Below are 23760 nucleotides of genomic sequence, written 5' to 3' on the forward strand. Positions count from 1 at the left end.
ATAACAATCTAGCCAAGATGTTCAATCCATTTATTTTACAACAGAATGGGGCAGTACAGTCGTAAACTTCATAACCGATCGGCACACAGTTGTAGTATAGTGTGAGGGTTGAACACAGCACATTGCATCGCTAACAAGTAACTGATCCAGAGTCAGCCTACTTAGACATTATGTAACACAACCAGTATGATATGGCCTTACAGAAGTCATGTAACGGATATAGTCTCTTGCCTTACATGGCAACTGCTTTGCATTCACTTGGCATTGACCAATACAGTTCGTTACAGTTCAGAGTGCAATATTCTAAGACTCAACAAAAACCAGCATATTAAAATAGAAATTTGCATACATGGGAGGATGGAGTTCTTTACCATAGGAAAGACATTTTGGCAAATAAATCTTGGTTAATATGAGCATGTTTTCCTTTCACAAAGGAAAAGCTGTACAGCAATGGAGGAGGTGTTGCGTTATCTTAATTCAGTCATCATTGCTTGCATGGGTGGAGACACACACAGAAAACAACACTCCCTCAGCCCTGACAGACACACACACAGGTTTACAGTGCAGGAACAGAGCTATGCTGAGGATCATGCCACTCATAAATGTTAACAGGTTGAAATACTGTCAATTTCATTAGCAACATATAACTTAACTATAAGTTGTCAGTTCAGGATTACTCTAAGCTTGGTACCAGTTACAATGTCAGATGACTGCTGTTCATTTTCCTGTCAATGTACCGATTTTACAATTCTACCATGCATGGCGACTACAGTGGAACAAAAATCTTATCTCCCTGTACTAAATCAAACCCTGATATGTGATGGTGTGCTTCGTTTCTCTCATCAGATGCCTTGTGCCTTCCTGGTCCTCTACTGTAAGTGCTGAGATCTCCACTGTGACATGATCACAGTCCTGCACGAGTCTAATTAAGGAAAAATGTTGCGACACCTGAATCTCGGGAGGTCTAAGATTACTTATGCAGCAGAAGGGAGATTTACTTCTTTTATGTAGCGGTCCTGAGCACAGCCCTGCACACTGACCCAACACAACTCTTTCACAACACACACCTAGAAATAACCACTTTCTCCAAACCACGATTATCTTCATAACCGCAACTTCCTCACAGCAGACGGATATCGGTGCCTTACAGTCTGCAGATCTTCAGTTATAATTTTTTTGTTTGTTTTTATTACTTCCTTGCCCCATACTGATATAGCTTTGCTTTGGTTAGTCCTTGCGCATGTATATGCGGGTTCTTGGGCCCAGTGGAGTGTGCGACTCTCTGGTAAGTCCCTGGCCTTCCACTAGGCATTCTGCATCTCCTTGCCAATTTTGTAACTGAGGATCTTATTCCAGTCGATCTTGGTGCGTGTGACAGGCAGCTGGCGACGCAGGGCCTTGAAGGTGGTGTCAGACATGGTCTGGTAGTTCTCACTGATTGCAGTCTGAAGGCAAAAAAATAAAATAAAGTAAAATATTTTGACATGTTCTAATCTCAAAATGTTTCTTTATGCACATTTTGATCAAAGTAACGCCTGTGATTTTTAAACAGTATATACACGTGTAGTCAATAAGAGGTTGCTTACCTGGTAATCATTTTCTGCGTTCTCAATAATGTCGACAAATTCCTTGGTTGTCTGGCTTTCATTCTGTTTCAAAAACACATAATCATCACCTTTTTATCCTTCTTACAGAGCTGGAGGACCTCCTCTACATACTCAGAGATGACACAGCCAGTCTCAAACTTTGTGAGTAACAAAAGGTTTAATATGAGCAGATTAAAAGACTGCAGGAGAGCTCATGTATAACATGTTCTACTTACAGTCACTGGTATTGATTCCTCTACCTCCTTGTGGCTGACCAGCTGCACATTTCCATCTTCATAATAGTGCACCTGGAGGCAGAGGAACAACTTTGTTAATAAGCTGCAGTTTTTGAAAAACGTTCCTCGACTTATTTATCATTTCTGCAGATGAGCGCACTGAATTAAATTCACCTGGATTTTCAACACTCCCACCACCTGCGCGGTGGACTGACCGATGGTGAGCTTCCACTCTGACCTACAGCGACCATTCCTGTGAGAACAGAAGAGGAGCCCGACGTTACAAACAGGCAGCAGCAGCAGGAAGCTTAATAGAACTGACAGACCAATTATTTCACTTTAACCACAAATAAAAAAGAAACACGCAAAACTGGTCATTTATAACCTTTGTGATGAATGTTAAAACATATCCTTATACATATATTCAGATAAGCTTTTAAACGGTTTGTTTGCAGGGAGGTGACCGTACCAGAAGTTCTTGGGTTGAAACTGATGTCCTTCAATGCAGGCTATGATTGTTTGCTGACCATCAACTGTTTTCCCATAAACCTGCAACACACAGATAGTAGAGGTAAAATGTAGTCTATTGCTTTGAAGACTATTTTGTCACAGTTGTCGTGCACCTTACCGTGCAGACTCCAGTCGGGTAGTGCTCTTTGACGTAGGCACTGAGGGAAGTATCGCAGGCATCTCTCCAGCTTCTCAGGGCCGTCTCTCCTTCAAACGGCTGCACGTCGCTCACCTCTTTTCTGAGGTGGTCAAAGCGGAACGCCAAATGGTTGCGGGGGTCCAGGAAACGTCCCTGGCCTAAGTCCCCATGCTCTGTGATCAGGACCTATCAATACGGGAGAGGAAAGACTGAAAAAGGTCCGGCTTTGCCACTTGCTCTTCTGGGGTGAAGAGGAGAGACTTAAGCATGAAACATACCGGCTCATCGTAGCCCTCTAGTTTGGCAGGAGTAAACTGATCCATGTTGTACTGGGCAAAGGAGCTAGACAGATAGAATGGGACAAATGGTACGGTGAGCATTTATAACATCACAAAAGAATGCTTTCAAAAAATGTTCTCTAATATATTAACCACACATTTTTGTGTAAATAACGAGTATCTGAATTTCTGACGTTTATCTTAAACTGAGTGTTACTTACTGTGAGGCCCCCTCCCGGAGGAGATTGTCATTGTTGAGAAGAAGCCGCACATCTAGCAAGACAAAAAGAAACTATGCATTGCATTGCTCTTAAAAGATGAATTATCATCATGTGCATCTTGTCATACTCGGCTACTTCTTACCATTGAAGACCTCGTTGAACTCTCCCGGGGGGGCATGAGTCACAAAGTTGGCCGCTATGCGGACCTATGGAAGCAAATTAAATGCAACAAATTAATTAAGTGATTGTGATACTATGACTTGCTGTATAAATCAATTCAAAGAGAGATGCTACAAATAATTAGGGTTTTCACACCTCAATTATAAAAACAAACATGTACTCAAACAGGTCTACCATCAAAAAAGTAAAAATGTACTACCAATTGTGTTTTTTTAATTTGGCATCCAGTTGTAGCCTTATATTGCCATAGCTGACACTAAGGTGCATTTTCAGTGAGCCTTTTTCCTATGATGAACCCAGCTTAACATTTTTGGTTTACTAGGAATGACTATAGTATCTTGATTACAAAATTAAAGTCACTGGACAATAACAAAAAATAGCAGCAAGCTTTTTTTTAGGAAATAGTTAACTTCAGAGAGTATAATTGACATACGTAATATAATAAGAGCTCTTGTAATTTGCAAGGAAATAAAGGAATAATCATCAAGACACTGCGTTGTGAACACAGAATGGGCACTGCATTAGAAACGACTGATCTAGACTCATGTGTCATGTCGCTGTACAATCATGCCATCGATGTGCCCTCGATTTTCCAGTTAAACGACAACAGAGCTCAATCTCAAACATCTCTCGATTCTATCGGGAGAATGTCGCCACTCTGGTTTCTAGCTTTGAAACCTCCCTGTGTGTTGGTATTACGGTTGTTGTTTTATATGGTCACGTTGCACGTAAAATGTAATTCTGCAACATCTGCCAAACATAATAATTAGTGCTTTGCCTCCAACTGATTATGTGCCACCGGTAGGGTGTCACTATCAGGCTCCATCTAGATTATAGGAACCCTTATTCTGCCCTCGAGCTCGTGTGTGGTTAGCAAGTATTTGAGCTGCAACTGAATCTGTTTGACCCAGAAATCCAAAGTAACGGTAGCGGCTCCAGTTAGCTAACATGAGAAGAATGCGTAGCACACATTTGAATTACTGCAGACTGGGATGGACATTGCAACCCGACTTTTTGGAAATGTGCGTCGATACTTATATTTCTATTAATCTAGGTAACGTTACAACCATTAAATAGTTTTCAGTGGCTAAACCACTCTTCCAGCTTCTGATTTCGCGGCTAGCTCAACGGTGAGCTTTAACTAGCATTGGCTAGTTAGCTAGTGGTAGCTTTAAAAACACTAGTTCATCACTTTGATACGTGTACAAAAACTGGCACTCTTTCCTAAACTTAGCCGGTAAGTTCGTGTGAACATTTAACACGCGTAGCTCTCTACAAATAAGAGTAAACAGCGTTGAGCAAAGAATAAAATAGTCTTCAAACCTTCTCGTCATCTGACAGCGGCTCCTCAAAGTCAGCCATCTTGGCTCTTTGTGACCCCACCTACTCCAGCTGACTGACACAAGCAGCGCTGGTTGTCATTTACACATACGAAAATGTAATGAATACAAACCAGAAAGTAAATTTGAATCACGTCTCGTAAAACGCTTTATATTACCGTGCTTCGACAGGGAATGCCACACACTAAATTCAATAACTTTGCACACGGCATAAACTCAATGTGAAACACTCTCAAGATTACGGGTTTGCAACGCAAGAGGGCGTATAAACTCAGTTATTTAATTAGTATTTGCTTCCTGTTGGGTGTTGTAGAGGTAACGTTCCTACGAAATAAAAGTATTGGCACGTGTGACTATAATGAATAAACTGTTCTAATATGATGAACTATGGTCTTAGTTGACTGTCTTATTTACTAGATTACTACGTGTCATTTATTTATTATTGTTTTTAAATATTCGTTCCTAAATTCCGGTGTTTTTGTTCATCCAGGAACTGCTCAACAGGGATTTTATCTTATTTTCTAAGTTAAAACCGGAAGCTGACACAGTAACGTTTATTTTTAGTTAACTTTGTACGGGAGCGCCGTAATTACTCTATTGTGCTCTCAACTGCCCTGCAGACTGACGACACACACACACAGTCGTTATCATGAAGTCGCAGGTATGTTTCCACTTTACTAACTACTTATTCTTTGCTTGGGAACAGTTAACACATCCTACACAAAAATAAACCTCACATTGGTACTTATATAGCTACAGCTGGCGTTAATTACGCTGTCATTGTGTTTGATAATAGCTCAGTTAACGTTAGCCAGTTTTTAAATCAAACTAGCCAACTGACACTTGGTCCGGTTGTTTTCCGTCAGCTCGCACAGGAAGTTCCTGCTCAAACACTGCTAAAACAAACCAGCCTGTTCACATGGTTGCTTTGTTTTCCACGCAGCGATCGCTTGACTTGTTAGCATAACGGATTCGGCTAATGTTTATGAACTGACCTCTGTTATTTGGCGATAAACTGTGTTAACTTCACAAACTTATGTGTGACTGGTTAGCTTCCTAGCTAGGACATGAGGAAGGCGTTGTTCGCTGCTGGACAGTTCGTATCATTGAGACGTAACGTCAGTGCGATGAGTTATTCTGTGGCTTGTCGTCAGGTGATGACCAACCCTGAGGACATTGCCAGGCTCTACAGGGAACTCAGTCTCTTCCCTTCTCTGAGCAGAGCAGACGTGGGACCTGTCGTCACCTCTCAGTATGGAGGCAAATACAACAACATCTACACAGGTACTCACATACGCACATACTAAGATCATCAGATCTCTGCAGGATCACTGATGACATTTTGTTAAAATGCTTTCTTTTTTTGCAGAATGGAGCCAGCGTGATCTGGACAGGAATGAGAATGTCAAGTTTTGCCGACAATACATTGTATTCCACGACGACAAGTCGGTGGTCTACTCTGGAGCCTCAGGAAACTGCACTGAAATCAAGGGAGAGTATGTAAACATTTAGTTATTTTGTTTGGAGTGGGCTTGAATATGTTCGTCATACATCTAACCCCGAGCAAACTGAACAATGTCTCATCAATATGTTTGCCCTGTCAGGGTGCTAAGTAAGGATTCCCCCTCAGGTGAGATGAAGGCCGTTGTCAGAGACTGCACAATCAAAGGAGAGGACAAACAGTTTCTGGAGGTGTGTGGCTGTCCCTCACCCACTGTACCAATTATTATTATTTTTTTTTATGGCCCCCTTTATGGTGCTCACCTGTATTTCTGTACATTTCTGTATTCCACCATGAGGTTTAACACCTCTTGTTCCTTTGCACTTCGATACCCAAGATCTTTGACTTTCCAACCCGGACCTCTTTGTGACCCTTCAGATCTGGAGTAAAAACATAAAGATGAAAAGCATCAATCTAACAGCCTTAAAGAAGCATGGAAAAGTCTATGAAGATGGTGAGTTAACTGCACTGTTGACTACCTATCTGACTATTCTCTTTTGTTAACCAATTTATTTGAGCCAGTCGAGGTGTTAATCACGCTCTGTTTTGTATTTTTTTCAGATCAGTTTGGCTGCTTGGTTTGGTCCCACTCTGAGACCCACCTCTTGTATGTAGCAGAAAGGAAGAGACCGAAGGCAGAATCCTTCTTCCAGGTCTGTCAGTAAATCTATATTTGAGGGTAAATCAGTACCGAATCACATGGGGCAGAGAACTGCTGCTCTGATTTCTAAAGGTTGCAAATAAAGCATTTAGTTTCTCCCCGAGGTCACTGCTGCGGTTGTGTTCAATACTGCCCAGAGCATAACAAACAGTCAAGACAATTTTATCTATATATACAAGCCAATATTACAAATTTGCCTCGAGGGGATTTTCAATCTGCACAGCATATGACACCCTCTATCCTTAGACCCTCAATTCACATGAGTAAAACCTCCTAAAAACAACCTTTTAAGAAGCTACATGGTGCGTAGATTGCCTTGTTGTTGGTTCAAGTTGCTAACTACTCTGTGGTTATCTGTGAAGAATTTGATAAGAAAGCTTTTAGTACAAGCTGGATGATACAAAATGACCTTGTTGGTTGACTAATGGCCTCAGCAGATGCACACTCACCAAACCTCATCAAACATATTTCAAAGGTTGTTTGTTGCACACCATTTGTTTTAAGCTTATTGCTCAATCGCAAAAGCATGGCAAACCTTCGGCATTTTGGGAATGGTTTCATTTTGAATGCACCCCGGGTATTTTCCATCGCCTTTCAAAAGCGAAATACCTCGACGACACTGATTGGGATGTGGCCATTAGAGTAGTGAAGCAAGTGTTCTACCCATGTGTGATTGGTGTAATAGATCGGTCAGACTAGGAGGCAAAAACTCGTTATTCTATGTTTCATTATCTGTTTTCTAGAGTGAGTCACCAGAGTTGTCTTCTATTGAGGACGAGGACGAAACCATGAGTGTGGAGAAAAAAGAGGCTGTAAAGGTGAATGCAAATATTGAAACACAAGGGATTTTTGTTAATCAAAGGTTTATTCAACATTCTTAGGTTATGTTCCACTCTAGTTTAACTTGTTGTGTTTTTGCCTTTTTACCCCTGCAGGGGGAGCAGTTCGTCTTCTATGAGGACTGGGGAGAGGCTCTGGTTAGTAAGAGCCGTCCAGTGCTTTGTGTTTTGGACATCGAGGGTGACAACGTCTCTGTGTTGGAGGGGGTGCCTGAAGACATCTCACCTGGACAGGTTGGTACAGCAGTTTGTGCAATGATGCATGTTTTGTATAGTATGCTGCTCATACCCTCGTACTCCTGCTGTTGCTTTCTCTGTCCGTTAATTTGTCTCTGCAGGCATTTTGGGCTCCAGGAGACACAGGTGTGCTGTTTGTGGGCTGGTGGCATGAGCCTTTCAGAATTGGCCTCAAGTACTGCCCCAACAGGAGGTGATTACCGATCTAAGGGACGGACTAAAGCTGGCCTATCAGAAGTTACTTCAAGTTATTCATGTCTTCCTTTTCTCTGTCAGGTCATCTTTGTTCTATGTGGATCTTACTGGTGGGGGATGTGGTAAGCGAATGTTTGTCTCATTATATTTTAAAAAGATAGAGCTCAATTCTGTTATTATTTCTGCAAATGTTCATGTTTATTGTATTTGTTGTGTCCCTCAGAACAGCTAACATCAGGCACAAGTGCAGTGTGCTCCCCCAGGCTGAGCCCAGACCAGTGTCGGATCGTCTACCTGGAATGTTCTGTCTTTGGACCACACATGCAGTGCAGCAGGCTCTGTATGGTAAGACAGGATGGGGCCTCTTTTCCACATAAGACACAATAACTTTCTATTCTTGCACTGTACTCAGTGAAAAGAATAATTAGGAAGGAATGTTTCTTGACACAATGCACCATCTGCTGTTTTTCTTCTGTTGTGTAGACATGTAGCAGAAATACATTTATGAGTTATACATTAGTTTTCATGCGATGCTTTCCTCTGTGATTGCACATTTTATTTTTAGTACGACTGGTATACGAAGAAGACTTCAGTGGTGGTGGACGTGGTGAAGAGACCTGGAGAGGGTAAGGAATACTTGATGGTCACGTGAGTGCACCTTTTTCGTGCCTCTGGAGGCCTTATGTTTTCATGTTGTCCATCCATCCGTCCGTAACTCAGGAACGCCTTGAGGAAATGATGACATTTTGGGCAGACGTGAATGTAAACTGAAACTTGATACAGGCATACGACTGTGAGGCGGTAATTCTAGTTTCATTATATATCAAACTTGTCTGTGTCTGTGTGGCTTTACAGATGGCTTTACTGGCATCTACAGCTCTCAGTTGTCCGCTCAGTGCTGGTCAGCTGATAGTCAGCGTATTATTGTTGCTTGCCCCCAGCGCAGCCGCAAGGTACAGTCAACTCCTGGGAAGTTTCTTGTTATTGTGATACAAATCAAACAATATTGATATTACTGTATGTTTTACACATTAAGTATTTAGACTGAGGACATTTTATTATTTTTTTTAACCGTTGTTTCTCTTGTAGGATCTGTTGATGGTGGATATGAGCACAGGGAGCGTCACCTCTCTGACTTCAGGTGAGTGGCTAGACACATTGATCAGCCTTGGTGTTGCTCATTCTCATGTATTGACAGTCTTGTTTGTTGTTGTGTGGTGTTTACAGTCTCTAATAGGTGATTTGCTTACCGCGTCAGTGTTCTGGGAAGCTTTTGTGTCTAATGATGTTCTTTGTTTGTCTGTAGAGACCGATGTCGGTAACTGGTGTCTGCTGAACATACAGAGAGATTTGATGGTGGTCAGCTGCTCCTCTCCAAACTGCCCTCCTAGTCTGGTAGGATAAGTGGTCTTTTTTTGATTCTTCACATTTTTCTCTAGTATATACCTAATATATTATTGCAGGAATTACATTTCTGGGATGGGGTTGGGGGGGCTTTTATTAGTCAAAAACGTATATGTCTTATTCACCTATTGCAATTGTATTTCTTTGTCCAGAGGGTGGGTTTCCTTCCGGCCAGGGATTCTCAGGAGGAAGTGGTCTGGGTTACTTTGGAAGACTCTCAGAAGATGCCAGAAATTGATTGGCAGATCTTGACTTTCACTCCTCCACCAGAGCAAGACAACAGTCAATACCGTAAGAGTGTTTTATTAGTATCTCGACAGGATTCCTCACAGAAGGACCTGAAATACATTTTGTTTCACATACATGAAGTGTACAGAATATGTAAGGAACTCCTTCACACACTCAGCAGTCCAGAGAGGTGAATCATCACCTTTCGAAAAGTGATAATTATGTGGTCTCAAAGTTAAGATGTTTTGCAAAGCTATCTCTTGGACAGGTTTATGTAATAAACTAGTCGGGAGGTATACATGCAGTATATAATATTTAGGGTTAGCGGTATAGTTAACAGCCCCCTGGCTTTTTAAAGAATAAACATAGACTTAATTTTATCGTGGCTGGGTTTAATAAGTTTGCACAAAATGATGCGATAGTAATCATTACGATAAAACAGCAGGCAGTTCTGTTTACTGGAGATGGAGTAAAGGAGTTTGCAGGATGAAGCTCCTGTTTTAATTTAGAAAGAATAATGATGTCCTCTAGTTTATGGAGGGTTGAAAAGCTTTAGTTGTCTGTGGGAGACATGAAGAACAGCCTATGTAATCTTATAGGACTAACTATTTCTTTCTATATTCCAGCCGGCCTTGATTTTGAAGCTTTGCTGATCAAACCAAAGGAGGTTCAAGATGGAGTGAAGCTGCCTCTTGTTGTCGTTCCTCATGGTTGGTTACTCTCATTATGGTTCTGGAGTCATTATTATTTTTCGAGTTCAAACTAAATCAACACTTAGGTAGTGGTACATAATTGCTGACTGTTGTACAGTTTTAACCTAATGTAGTATCTACAAATAGCTAAATTAATATAGAAATGTTGCTTCCATTTGAAGTGCTATGAATTCATGCTGAAGAGTAAATTGGATTTGTGTTGGGATTGGTTTCTGTTCAGTCAAGTGCTACTGCTACAGATAATGGTTGTAAGATGTTATATATCAATTTGATTCTACATGCAAAGTTATCAGTGGCATTTTGATACAAAATTGTAATCTGTATTTTACATGAACTTGTTTCTTTTACTTAGGCGGTCCTCACTCCGTGTTTGTGGCTGATTGGCTTCTGTCCTCCTCTGTGCTGTGCAGGATGGGCTTTGCTACATTACTGGGTATGTTCATACGTTAATGTGCTTTTATGTGTCTCAGAAAACAGAATAGGTTCGGCTAGACTTTCAGACTAGAAAAAGTATTTATTTCCATAGTCACTTCCCTTCACTGCGCTTAGCTTAGCTTAGTTTTTCCTATCTTGTGAACATCTTAAGGTGTACTTCACAGGCTTAACCAATCAGAACTTTCCTGGTAAATTTACCAGAGAAATATGACTCAGTGCAAAACTATAATATCTAGGACCGATACATTGATGGAAATGTGTTTATGTTTTTGGGGTTGTCGTCCATTCCTTCATCTGTCTTTTCCCTATGTACGTATGTGCGTCCCATTCTTGTGAACACGATATCTCAGGAACGTCTGGAGGGAATCTCATTCCATCTGGCCCAAACATCCACCCGGATTCAATGATGAAATGATTAGAATTTGTTGTTCAAATGTCACTGTGACCTCACAAAACACGTTGGCCATAACTCAAGTTTTAATTTTGACAATTTCACACAAATGTCTAATAGGATAGAAAGATAGAAGTAATGACATATTGTACAGACATGGATGTAAACTGCAACTTGACTTGGTGGAGACAAGTGGTAATTCTACTTTTTGTTGTTTCTTTGCTCAGTGAACTATCGTGGCTCTATTGGGTACGGCCAGGACAGTATCCTCTCATTACCTGGCAATGTTGGCACCCAGGACGTCAAAGATGTTCAAGTAAGAATAAAACATGTAGGACAGAGCGCCAATGCTGCTTAAAACGATTAGTCATGATAGATCTCTGAAGGTATCTTTTACTCCTTCTGGTAAAAATGACTTCCATCCTTGCTCTTTGTTTAAACTTTGTTGATTTTAGTTGCTATTTCTATATTTAGTGGAGGAGGGTTGCCATAGTTTCTGTTTCTGTCCCCCAACTTCTGATTTTCATTGGTTTTCCTTTTTTCTTCACCACAAATGATCTCTCACAGTTTCCTGTGTTTCTCTTCCTACCAGTTTGCTGTTGAAAGTGTTCTGAAGGGGGACCTGTTCGACATGCAGAAGGTGGCAGTTTCTGGGGGCTCCCATGGTGGTTTCCTGGCCTGTCATCTGATTGGCCAGTACCCAGGGTTCTACAAGGCCTGTGTGGCTCGCAACCCCGTCACCAATTTGGCCTCTATGATTGGCAGCACAGACATCCCGGACTGGTACATCCTGGCATGCACGTTCCCACACCCTTGCCCACCCGCGTTTACTCATTTTGTGACTGTGCCAGTTGTGCACAACTTTTCGTCTTTGTTGTTTTGCATCATTTGAACCCTTGACATTCCACTCTGACAGCTGTGAGCCAGATAAAGGGCACTTCACTGTCAGGAAGGAAGTGTTCAATAATGCATGAACAAAAGACCTCAAAGCCATTCTGTTTTCTTTTTTTTTTCCTTCCGGTTGATGTTTGGCTGATATTTTTCAGGTGCATGGTTGAGGCTGGCTACGACTACAGTACAGACTGTCTACCTGACCCTGCTGTTTGGGAACAAATGCTGAAGAAGTCCCCCATTAAACACGTCACACAGGTATAAGTATTTCTGTGCATGTCTGTGCATGTGGCTTCATTGGTGTTACACAATGTAGTAACCTAAGGTGATCTCTCATCTAGGTACAGACCCCTGTATTGCTTACCATAGGGGAAGATGACAAGCGTGTACCCAACAAGCAAGGAATTGAATATTACAGAGCTCTGAAAGCAAAGCAGGTCCCAGTCCGGTAAGCAGCTTGTCTGAGTAACATGTTTTGTTGGTTGTGTCAGATATGCACTGCACAAAGGGCTTTTATTGTTCATTCACTAATGCTCTGGTGTGTGTGTGTGTGTATTATTTAGGATACTGTGGTACCCAGGGAACAATCACTCTCTCTCCAAGGTTGATGCTGAGTCTGATGGCTTTATGAACATCGCTCTGTGGATAATTCAACACATGTGTCAGTGATGGTAAATATCAGATAAATACATAGTGGCGTGCCAATGCTGTTGTTGTTGCTGCAGGGAAAAGACACTGTTGTGTATAAGGGATGTTCTGCTCCTGTTTCCAGGACAGTATGATGTCCAATCCAAAGCCAAAGCATTGAACTTGCTCTCCAACCAGAACACACTTTGTATTACTGTCCTTTACTTGTTATCTATCTTTGGCTACAGTGATTGCAGCCATAACTTCCAATAAGTGGATGGGATAATATATTTTAACACAGCACTTGAATAAAAGCAGGTTTTATGCAGCTTTGATTAACCAGAAATACATTTTATTTTTCCTTTTTTCTTTTGCAGTTTGTACACACCTATATACACACAGAAAGCACTTCTCAGTGTGTTAGTTGTGTTTAAAGTTATATTAGCAAAGGAAAATCATTTCATAATCAATCTTTTCATTGATCATTGTTACGGTTTGTTGTAAAAATAAAATGCTCTTTTGATTTAATGGATTTCATGATACAGTGCACTTAATAAATTGATTGTAAAAATACTACCAGTGTCGAATGAATGAATACATAAGCATTTATTCAGATTGAAAATGGGTTTTGAAGCAGGTGATGAAGTGGTTAACTTTTATTTAGAATTGTACTGAATTGAGGAAGTCACACAGTAGACAGTAGACAATACTTTGTCCACCAATAGCAAAAAACATTTTCTCTGTCCTTTCTTTAGTCCATCTGTACAGTCAGAAAAACAAAGCATTGAGTAATTTTCTTCAAATACTCTTTCTTTCTTCAAAGTAAGTGGTTATTATACTGTTCATGAATAATAAAAAAAGAAATCTGTTGACATAATTTCTGTATCTGATGCCCTACATGAATTTGACATAGGTCACCTGATTTGCATCGTGCGTGTATATATGTCCACAGGCTTTCACTTCTGCTTACATGTATCTAGTTTCTTGTAACGGCAGTTAGATACAGTTATTACATCTTTCCTCTCCCCACCTGGACGAAAGATTGCTTCATCTTGCTCCTGATGTGAATGTTAAGATACATGCTATACCTGTCATGGTAAGTAAGATAACATTTTGTTCTGCGATCAAAATTGAAATGCATTTTACTGTAAGAAAGTTATATATCTCTATTGTTACATTTTATGGACAAACATGGTCGATTGGAAAGGCTTAAAAAAGCTAAGGGGATTTATTTAAAGTTGTTAGTAGCTTCTTTAATTAACAGTAGGGTATATATGGTGATATTGATGAAAAATGTGTGAATATGTTTGATATTTTGTCAAATTAAATGGTCTGCTCAGACTGCATCTTCTGAAACATTAACAAACAACTGAAGTTAAGTTTTTTTTTTTTTTTTTTCAGGCTGTGTTGAAAAATGTCCTCATCCTTTGTCAGCTTCTTCCATTAGTGAGGACCATAAATACCATCTTCTTCCCATGTGACACTGATTGGAATACCACCACAGTAGACTGCTGCGACAGACCACTCAAGCGTGTCCCCTTCATCAAGTCAACTACTGTAATGTCACTCGATCTAAGTCGGACTAAGATACTTCAAGTGGGGCAGGATGATTTGTCGGGTGTCCAGAACCTTAAAGCTCTGAAAATAATGGGAAATTGTCAACCCGGTAGCCTGAGAGCTTTGGAGGACCGCTCGTGCAAAATGGAGATCCACTATGATGCATTCAAAAGCCTATTGGTGCTTAAACATCTGTATCTGTCAGGAAACAGCCTCACCTCTATTCCCTGGTTACCTAAAAGCCTGGAGGTTCTTGACCTACAGAATAATTGCATCTTCAACATTGTCGACCCTTTAAAAACTCCAAATCTCCTAGAGCTCTTCCTCTCCAGGAACTGCTTTTATGCAAACCCTTGCAACCAGTCCTTAAACATCAGCGAGAGGGTTTTCAGAGAGCTCCCAAAACTCAAAAACCTTACCTTAGGGTATAATAATCTCACTGCTATCCCTAAAGGGTTGCCACCCTCACTGCAGAATCTGGATTTAAGAGAGAATACAATCACAGAGATCTTAGAAAGAGCATTTGCCAACCTGACTCTCCTCAGGTTTTTGAATTTGGAGTGGAATTGCCAGCGCTGTGACCATGCAGCCAGACCCTGCTTTCCTTGCCCACAAAATCTCCCGCTACGCCTACACCCAGACTCCTTCTATGCTAAGAACAGCTCCATCACCTACCTCAGCTTGAGAGGAAACTCCCTGAAAACATTGCCAGAGGGTCTTTTCCGGCCTTTGGAGAAATTAGACAGATTGGATCTCTCTGACAACCTCCTGGCATATGCTTTACGTAATGGCACCTTCTTTGCAGAGCTGAAGGGCCTCACTTGGATTAGCCTCATCTATAACTATGAACCATTGAAGACATTTCCGAAACTGATCCTCTCCCCATATATTGGCAATATGTCTGGTCTGCAATATCTTCTTCTGAGTGGTAACTTTTTCCACACACTTTCAGAAGAGAGTCTTAATGTTGTGTCTAAACTACAAAATCTAAAAAGACTAGAACTGAGAATGAACTTCATCGATAATTGTAGCTTAACATCTCTGAAGCAGTTACCGCTTCTCATCAGTATTGACCTCTCCCAAAACATGCTTAATTTCCTTCCCTGCTGCTCGAGTCCCTCCTTTGAGATTGAGGAACAAGAAAGCTGTCAGAACCAGAAGTTGTACACGCATAATTCCCCTGACCCACCCCTTATGCTAATAGATCGAAAAGCCACATCTGGAAGTGATACCTGGGAATCCAACCCTTCAAACAGGCTGGAATCGTTTGAGGACAATGTGTCACAATTCCAATCTCTGTTACACTTTAAAGACATTTTCTGCCGTGATAGACTGCTGTTTGATCTGTCTCAAAATGACATTTTGTCTATTAACCAAAAGGTGTTTGTTGGGATGGAAAATGCTGTTTGTTTAGACCTTTCCTTTAATTACATGAGCCAGGCATTGAAGAGCGGGCTATTTAAAAGCATGAAAAAATTAGTTGTTCTCATTTTGTCATACAATAGACTTGATTTTTACTATAAAGAAGCTTTCAGTGAGCTTAAACCCACGCTGAAGGTATTAGACGTTAGTAACAATGAATTTCACTTCAAAATGAAAGGCATGGGTCATCGTTTTGAGTTCCTTCAAAATTTGACAAACTTAGAAGTTCTAAGTCTGGCAAACAATGGCATTGGGATGCGAATAGATCAAAGGCTGATCAGCAGCTCTTTGAAGTACCTCTACTTCTATGGAAATCACCTGGACATTATGTGGGAGTCTGATAACAACAAGTACACTCATTTCTTTCAAAACCTTACAAACCTCACCCACCTTGACATCTCTAATAATGATCTGAAGTCAGTCTCCCCAGAAGTGCTGTGTAACCTCCCAGGAAGCATAGAGACCCTGAGCATCAGCGACAATTTGCTGAACTATTTCCCATGGCAAAATATCTCCGCACTCACCAATTTATGTCACTTGAATCTTAGTCAGAACTTCCTCTATAATTTGCCTCTCAAAGTCATAGAATTTGGAGCAAATTTCTCTCTCTTAGACCTCAGTCACAATCGCCTTAGTAATATTCCTGAGGATTTCTTCACTATGGCGAAATCCTTGCAGTGCCTGTATCTCAACCACAATCAGATCAAAGCATTGAACCACCAGTTTCTCCCTGCCCCCTTTAGAAATGGTAGTGCCCTCCAGAAACTCACCCTGCATGCCAACCCCTTTAAATGTGACTGTGATACATCTTGGTTTGCGGACTTCTTGAGTACTACTCCGGTACAGATTCCTTATCTCACCACACATGTACACTGTGATTACCCAGAGTCCCAGCAGCGCAAGAGTGTACTCTCTATGGACCAGCGGTCCTGCCAGGACATATATGGTAGCTTAGCCTTGGTCGTCTGTTCCTTCTTTGCTGTGGCGTTCACTGTTCTGCCCCTACTGAAGCATCTCTATGGATGGGATCTGTGGTATTGCTTACAGGTACTCTGGGCAGGACATAAAGGCTACTCCCAGCTCGCTGGTAGTGATTCGCGTTATCACTACGATGCTTTTGTGGTGTTTGACACCCAGAACCGGGCTGTGAGGGATTGGATCTACAATGAGTTAACTGTCAATCTGGAGAACGCAGGTCACAGGAGGTTTTGTCTCTGTTTGGAGGAGAGGGACTGGATTCCTGGGCTTTCATGTATTGAAAATCTACACAATGCTGTCCACAGCAGTGTGAAGACAGTGTTTGTGCTGTCCAATGGTGCCACTGGTGGTGAAACAGTGAACGGTGTGATCCGCCAGGCTTTCTTCATGGTTCAACAGCGGCTTCTGGACGAGAAAGTGAGTAAAATGTACTTTTTATTTCCATAAGCATTTTGTGGGTGTGAGTCTTATCCCATCTGAGGTGTTGCGATGTTTTCACAACACTAAATTATCTCTGATTTCCTCCAAATAAGGTGGATGCAGCTATGCTGGTTCTGTTGGATGAGATGTTTCCCAAACTGAAGTACCTTCAGCTGAGGAAACGGTTGTGCAAACAGTCTGTGTTGTCCTGGCCGAGAAACCCAAGGGCTCAACCCCTTTTCTGGAACCGAATGAGAATGGCATTGTCATCAGATAACCTCCGATTCTATGACAACAATATGAGTGAAAGTTTTATATGACTTCATTTCAACTGCTAATAGAGAGCACTTGCAAAAAGCCCTTGTTGTTAAGAATCTTTCCATTGCATCATTTTTACAAACCTCCTTAATTGCATGTGTCACATATGTAATGATACAAGGTGGATGTTTTTAATATGTAACTATATATGTTTTTAGATTAAAGGTCATGTATATCGGATTCAGAGTATTAACATTGTGCAAACAACTATTTATAATGTAGAGATATAGTGAAGTTGTGGCTACTTGTGCAGAGAATGGAGTCACTTTAACTCTGTGTGTTGTAATCCGAGGTTCTCTGTGCTTTGTTTACATCGCCGGGCCGGCCACGCTTGCATTTGAGTGCATTTGAGTCTCTCTGTTGTGCTCCACTGTCTAGCTAATGGCCGACAAGCCACCTTACTGCTGTTAGCACCATTAGCTGCTACCTGCCGGCTCAGTGTGGCCATGTGGAGGCAGCAGATATGCTCTGAATTCCGTATTGAGTACCTTTTAAAACGTAACCACTCTTCCATGCGCCGTAAATATTTTACTTTTTTTGTTATTTTTTATCTAACAAAATATGATGTTGATTCTTTAATACTTGTCTTTAGAGAGCTTGGGCTGTGTAGGGATATGTTGTTGGCTGCAAATCAAGACACTGTACATTATATATAGGCATTCATATTGGAATATACAAATAAACTTGACTTGATTTCACTAGAGTAGTTTTATTTCAAGTATTACAAAGGAGTAATGTTATGTACTTGTGTAAAAAACACCCCCCACCCACAATCTTAAAGTTTCACTTCTCTTTTGTTAGATGTTTAGGAGGAATTGAAACTTATTGTGTACAGGTCACAGATAATTGTGTCTTCTGCTTGCACCCATTCAAAGTCACCTGTCATTTCTCAAGACATTTAAGGAGGAAACTTGGGCCACATCTGGCTACACCAATTTTCAGTGCAAGGAAGCTTTACATAAGTAATTCTGCAAGCTCCTGACAAGAATATACAATTCAGTGATGAACGACAGATGTGCGTGCATGAAAGCAAAAACATCTATTTACTGACTTGTGGACTGGGATCTCTGTTTCATTTCTTTGTCTCGTGGCCCGGTAATTCCATCTGACAGAACACCATCACTTTTCTGAGAGTGAAAGTCTGATGTTATTCTTGCTCATTGTCTGGGTGAATTATATTAAGTGCATGAACAGGGACCTGAACAGCTGCAGTCTCCTAACCTTCTCAAAGAGCAATCGAGAGCCACGCCCAGGTGCACAGTTGTCAGCATATTACAGCCTGTGGCTAAATCCAATCATGGTGTAATATTACTTTATTTGCATGTATCAGCTTCTTATAGCCCTGTTATTAAGCTTGCCTTTATGGCTTTAAATGTGGCTATGACTGTTAGGGTAGGATATGTGTTGCCTGGTCTATAATAATTAAAATTCAATTCCATTTCTTTTTTTATTTAATTGAATTTACTTGGCACTCTATAGTATATATATTTTTATTTTCAAATCTGGCTTCGTGTACATAAAACCTTTCAAGTGTCATGTAGGTGCCTATGAAAAAAAAAAAAATAAAAAAATAATAAACCCTCCCATTGATGCTGGTCGTGCTGCCCCACCACGCCGGTCGCGCACGCGCCAGCTTGGGAGAGCGCGCCCACGCGGACCCGATGGCAGGACAGGTCATGAGACAGCTGAGCCGATGAAATCATGGAGCCTGCGCCGAGGTCGGACACGGTACGGTTGGGACTTCATGGTGATGGAGAGTTGCCTGCCCGGTAAGCTGGAGCACACCTTGCGGGCACACCTGGACTTTGTGGCATCATTTGACCACATTATTTAAACAAATGAAACTGCATTCAATTTGTGTGGCAGATTAATTATTATGTAAGGTTCTAGCTCGAAGTCGTGTAGCCGTGTGCATATGAGCAAGAAACTAATCCTTCATGCCGTGGTCGTAGTAGAGTTATTCGGGCGTCTGTGTCCAGGCTGCGTACTCGCATGCACAACGACCGTTCCACTCGTGATGGTGCAGCCTACTTTATAGTTTGTCCCTTAGGTTGGCTGGCCGCTTTTTGAACTGAGGGAGGCAAATGTAATCATGTAAATTAAGGAGTTACGCTGTTGCAGTTTTGGGCGGTGACTCGAGTTTTCTCTCCGCGGCAACAGCTGGCTGCCAACTCACAAGTAAGTGCAGAGGCTTGAGGCGAAGTGAGACGTTCACTACTCTGTTTCTCCACTTTCGGCATTTGATTTGGTATTTGAATCAGTCGTGCTTGTCTTTTGCCAGTATGGTCAAGGAGTTATGCAGCTGCGTAAATTTGGCGTGTTCCCTTCGAAACTGACCGATACCTCCATCTTAATGCAAATTATATCTATTATATAGTAGCAAGCCAACATGTTCGCGGTTTCCTTGTTTTAAATGGTTTACCAGTTCATCTTTGTGATTATATTTTAAATCCTCATCATTTTTTAAAATTAATTGCAATATTTGTGTACCGAAATTACTCGCAGACTTGATGGCTCCATTGCTGCACATAAAGCTAAATTCATTGTCTCAAACAATGATGGATAAGGGATTGACAGCTATGTTATGACTGACAAGCAGATTTAACCAATCTGTCAGCTGCATCGTGACTCAAAGCACCCAATCCTCTTGGATTAGAGGAGGGATTATGATTTGGATTTGCCTCTGCTTTGCGGACAGTTCCCAATATCTGGTCCACCATGGACTGCGTTGTGCTTACTTTGATTTCCTGGGGATATTTTTCACCTACTTGTATTAATGTATGGTTTTTTATGATGTAAACATAGAATATTACTGTATATGCTGATTGCATCCTAATATGGGCACACTCTTAACGCGCTTGACTAGTCAAGTATGATTTACCTAAATTAAAAGTGCCTCCTTTTGTCCATTTTTAGTGGAATCCTAAGGTATTCTATGGTAGGTATAATGAGCTTTGAAATACCTATGAGGGATGGCAGATTCCCTCTACAGTCTGCATTGGCCGTAGCTCAGGTTCCCTCAGACCTGAGCAGACATTAGAATCCATGTGCTTCATGATGGTGGATTGAGTGCTGTCCTTGGTGCTGAAATGGACAAATTGGTCCCTCTCCCTGTTTTTTCTTCTTTAACCATCTACTGTGTTGACTGTGGCTGTGCAAGGCATATAATGAGTGAGAAATGCTACACCACTAATCTATAGTCTGGTGATTAATTAAACAGACATTGTTGTACTGTCCTCCCATCACTCCCATCAGGGAGGATTACAAAGTACTGTAGTAATAGTCCATTTTTCACTAGATCAGTGGTCTCCGACACTGCTACTGTGGACCCACAGTCTTGTTTATTTCCTGGAGCCCCGAGCTCTGCCCACACCTGATTAGCTGAGGCACAGGTTTTTAGTTGATCAAGACCTGGTGCCTTTCAGCTATTAATTGGCCACTCCTGAGTGGAGAAAGAGGACACTACATCAAGATTATAATTGTGATGCACGACATAGCTGTCTGTAACTGGTTCTCTGGATGATTCAGTGCAACAAATATTCACTCTTAAGTCTGTCAGGCCTTAATTATTTGTAGAGCATGTGTAGCGAACAAAAAATGAGCATCGTTGATCAAATTTCTAGGCTTGGTTCCTTACTCTTATTATTGATAAGATAGTACCTGATTTAAATTATAATTCTACCAATTTTTAGACCATTTTTTTCATTTAGAATCTTTTTCGAGAGAAGGGTTCTGGAGAAAGATGTCTTTATGTTGCTCAAAGTAACAAAAAAGTTATTTTGGTATCAGATTGATCCTTATATTGGCAATAGTATAATAACATGATACCAGCCCTATGAACCATGTATGGCATTATCTCAATATTTGTCATTCTTTTACCCGTTTAGAATCCATGATGTCCTGCACTGTAGCTGAAACCACAAGACCTCTGGCCTTTTTGTCTGGGAGCCCTCTAGCCAACAGTCACTGCCATTTTCTTCTAATAGGACTGACTGAGACTCAGCCTCAAGCCCTAAATGATCAAGAATGGACAGGTGAAAACTTAGAGGCCGAGAGGTGGCCTTTATTCTAAACCTTGTTATCCATTCTGGTTCCACAAAGGGATATGAAAATATTCCCAACTTTAACAGTCTCTTCTCAAAAGTCAACTTTTGCCATATAAAAAAATGCCTTTAAACATTAGAGCCAAGCCAGCGCACAGCAAGCTGTCGGCTGCCCCAAAGAGTAGTGGGCACACTGATGTCAGCACATCTCATTCACGCTTTTCCAGATCCCCCAAACAGGGGAAAGGCAAACAGGCTGTAAGTTCTGCACCGGGCTCCCGCTCGGGGCTAGAACCAGGCTCCGTGTCAGGGAGTGGGCCTGCACCAGCGTCTAAATTGGCTGGAGGTCAAGGGCCGGTGTCAAGGCCAGGTTCAAAGATCAAACCCGGCACAGCAGCAGACAAAGGAGCAACTCGTGGTTCAGCGACAGCTCCAGGGGGTAAAACCCTGTCTATGGAGAACATCCAGTCTTTGAGTGCTGCCTATGCAACTTCAGGCACCATGTACCCCTGTGAGCGAGATTCCTTGGAACCCTCTGGCGGGTATCCCAAAGGCACCATGACGCTGGGCAGGAGCACCAGCCGCTCCTCCTACACTAACCGAACAACGGCCATGGGCAGCACCCCAAACATCACCTCCTCTGGCCTCCACCCCCCTTCAGACCCCTACGGAGACCAAACCTTGCATCCTGCAACGACATCCAGTCTGCGGCGCCAGTCTGGGAGACATCCACAGGCACCTGATACGGCTGGACGGGGAGACGATTCCTCGTTTGATCTCCAGTCTCAGCTGAGGGAGCTGCAGAGGGAGAATGACAGCCTGAGGAGAGAACTGGATGTGGGGAGGGACGGAAGGACGGGCCCCAGCATGAACAATGTCAACTTCTGGAGCCCAGATGTGAAAAGAGACAAGGGGGTTAGGCGGGAGGAGGGGGGGAGGACCTCGGTTTTGAAGGACCAGTACAGGACCATTCAAGACGACTCGCAGGTGAGAAAAATGACAAATGGAAGTTTGTTTCAAAAATGAAGAGAAAATTCTTAAATGACTGTGAGCAAAACACAAGCAATTTCACCTTTACAACTCAATTTCAGTATTCAACAGTTAGTCACTTTAACACCAGCAGTCTTCATTAGAAAAGATCACATTTTTCAAATGGTGAAAAACTCATTTTGAAACAAAAATGTGTCTGTTCACACATCACATTCAGACCTTTTTGTTGACTTGCTCATCTCCTCTGTGCATCATACCTCTCACATCATACCTTCTGTTCCCGTCTTCAAGGTTGCCTAGAAAGGCTTCTGTGCAGTTCATTTGTCAAGATGCTTGCCAGGCTCAGTGCTGTCTGTGTTTCCAAGGGAACGTGCCCTAGTGGCAGCTATTCAGCAGGCTTAGTCAGATTTTGAAAAAGCTCTCAGCTTCTCCTGAAGGGATGGTGACCAGTCTGTCCTGTGCCACCTCTCCCTGGAGTCTGGCCCACTTAGTCTGAGGCATTATCCATCTGTCTGTCTCACTGCATAGCTACTGTATATCAGTTCGTTCTCTGTCTGTCTTGCTTGTCTTTTCTATCTCACCGACCTGCTGTGTCTGTCTGGTGGAAAGATATAATTGTTCTCTTGATATATATTTAATCCTCTTTCGCACTATGCAGCTTGTGCAGTTTCTGTTGAATCTACTTATTGCTAACTCTTGCTCTTTGTCTCTCACACAATTGTGCAAAAACACAACATTTCTTTCATCTGACTCCTCCCTCTTGTAACCAAGGAGCTACCACTGCATTTGTATTTATAGCTTTTTCCATCTCACATTGTCATACAGTGTGAGGACACTGTGACGCCCACACACTTCCTGTGATTTTAACACAATGAAAACAGAAAGTTTGTAAATGAATAACTGTTTTCATTCAGGAACATTGTAATTGTTCTGTAGCTTTATAGAGTTTCCACTGACACATGTTTCTCAAAATGCTTCCTTAACAAGCAGAATTGTATGCTACAACTGCATGAAGATCTGTATTTACCACCAATCCTTCTCTTCCGTAAGAGAACACGCAGGTACACCAAAAACTACACACACTACTTTTACCGCCTACAAAATGGCAGAGGGACTGCAGTAGACTTTATAGACATTACATGTCTTTGCCACTAAACTACTGGTGTTGAGCTTCTCGTGTCTGTAGCATTAAATGGAGCAAGACGGTCAATGTTACCAGTCTCTGTCTGCAGGCACTTGGCCCTGACTGTGATAGATGGATGTTTGTCTCAGTTCTGCTCCTCCAGCCAAAGGACCCATTCAACGAGAGTTGTACTTGTCGGCTCATTGGTCTCTCCCACACTAACACGCTCACGTGTACTGTCTTTTCTACTTTAACCCTTTTCTTCTTTTATCCTTGTTCATCCACTTAAAACCACTA

General features: G+C 41.7%; 4 protein-coding genes across 6 annotated transcripts in view; 3 read left to right on the top strand and 1 right to left on the bottom strand.

The window, feature by feature from the left end:
- Window positions 1-22: 22 nt before the first annotated feature.
- Window positions 23-4709, bottom strand: LOC306709616 (F-actin-capping protein subunit alpha-1-like). The gene is made up of 10 exons (XM_079177828.1): window positions 4474-4709; window positions 3113-3176; window positions 2971-3022; window positions 2750-2813; window positions 2451-2657; window positions 2292-2371; window positions 1997-2075; window positions 1823-1894; window positions 1587-1649; window positions 23-1445 (listed from the first exon to the last, which is right to left on the bottom strand). Exons 1-10 carry the CDS (start codon window positions 4510-4512, stop codon window positions 1305-1307), a joined length of 861 nt encoding a protein of 286 aa, XP_079033954.1. The 5' UTR covers window positions 4513-4709; the 3' UTR covers window positions 23-1304.
- A 389-nt stretch (window positions 4710-5098) lies between these two features.
- LOC306712525 (acylamino-acid-releasing enzyme-like) lies at window positions 5099-13186 on the top strand (the record flags this gene model as incomplete). Of its 3 annotated transcripts, none has more annotated exons than XM_079181835.1 (23): window positions 5099-5151; window positions 5645-5774; window positions 5860-5986; window positions 6095-6182; window positions 6370-6445; window positions 6553-6644; window positions 7396-7470; window positions 7588-7725; window positions 7830-7921; window positions 8005-8045; window positions 8147-8268; window positions 8489-8549; window positions 8779-8876; window positions 9013-9064; window positions 9230-9318; window positions 9480-9618; window positions 10182-10265; window positions 10621-10701; window positions 11322-11410; window positions 11687-11877; window positions 12141-12243; window positions 12327-12433; window positions 12549-13186. In XM_079181835.1, 23 exons carry the CDS (start codon window positions 5140-5142, stop codon window positions 12652-12654), a joined length of 2193 nt encoding a protein of 730 aa, XP_079037961.1. In that variant the 3' UTR covers window positions 12655-13186. The 3 variants fall into 3 exon arrangements, with proteins under 3 accessions (XP_079037961.1, XP_079037960.1, XP_079037959.1); XM_079181834.1 differs by lacking the exon at window positions 5099-5151 and having other exon boundaries at window positions 5558-5774; window positions 12549-12656; window positions 12758-13186; XM_079181833.1 differs by lacking the exon at window positions 5099-5151 and having other exon boundaries at window positions 5558-5774.
- A 561-nt stretch (window positions 13187-13747) lies between these two features.
- tlr9 (toll-like receptor 9) lies at window positions 13748-17972 on the top strand (the record flags this gene model as incomplete). The annotated part of the gene is made up of 3 exons (XM_079176036.1): window positions 13748-13759; window positions 14014-16986; window positions 17103-17972. 3 exons carry the CDS (start codon window positions 13748-13750, stop codon window positions 17307-17309), a joined length of 3192 nt encoding a protein of 1063 aa, XP_079032162.1. The 3' UTR covers window positions 17310-17972.
- Window positions 17973-21473: 3501 nt separating this feature from the next.
- Window positions 21474-23760, top strand: part of LOC306703824 (ERC protein 2) — a gene marked incomplete at its 5' end in the record, with an annotated part of 136073 nt that continues 133786 nt past the window's right edge. Inside the window, one exon of the mRNA XM_079169935.1 lies at window positions 21474-22337. Within this exon, the coding sequence (XP_079026061.1) occupies window positions 21474-22337 (864 nt within the window). The remainder of the gene's footprint in view (window positions 22338-23760) is intronic.

The sequence above is a fragment of the Pholis gunnellus genome (genome assembly GCF_910591455.1).
Source record: "Pholis gunnellus genome assembly, chromosome: 2".
In the NCBI taxonomy this organism is placed as follows: Eukaryota; Metazoa; Chordata; class Actinopteri; order Perciformes; family Pholidae; genus Pholis; species Pholis gunnellus.

Bases quoted from the DNA above. Each gene is read 5' to 3' on its own strand.
- LOC306709616 (XM_079177828.1), bottom strand. From the start codon at position 4,512: ATGGCTGACTTTGAGGAGCCGCTGTCAGATGACGAGAAG. The intron at 2,814-2,970 runs GTAAGTAACACT...CTATCTGTCTAG, and splicing joins CTCCGGGAGGGGGCCTCACA to CTCCTTTGCCCAGTACAACA. The intron at 2,658-2,749 runs GTATGTTTCATG...CCGTATTGATAG, and splicing joins TAGAGGGCTACGATGAGCCG to GTCCTGATCACAGAGCATGG.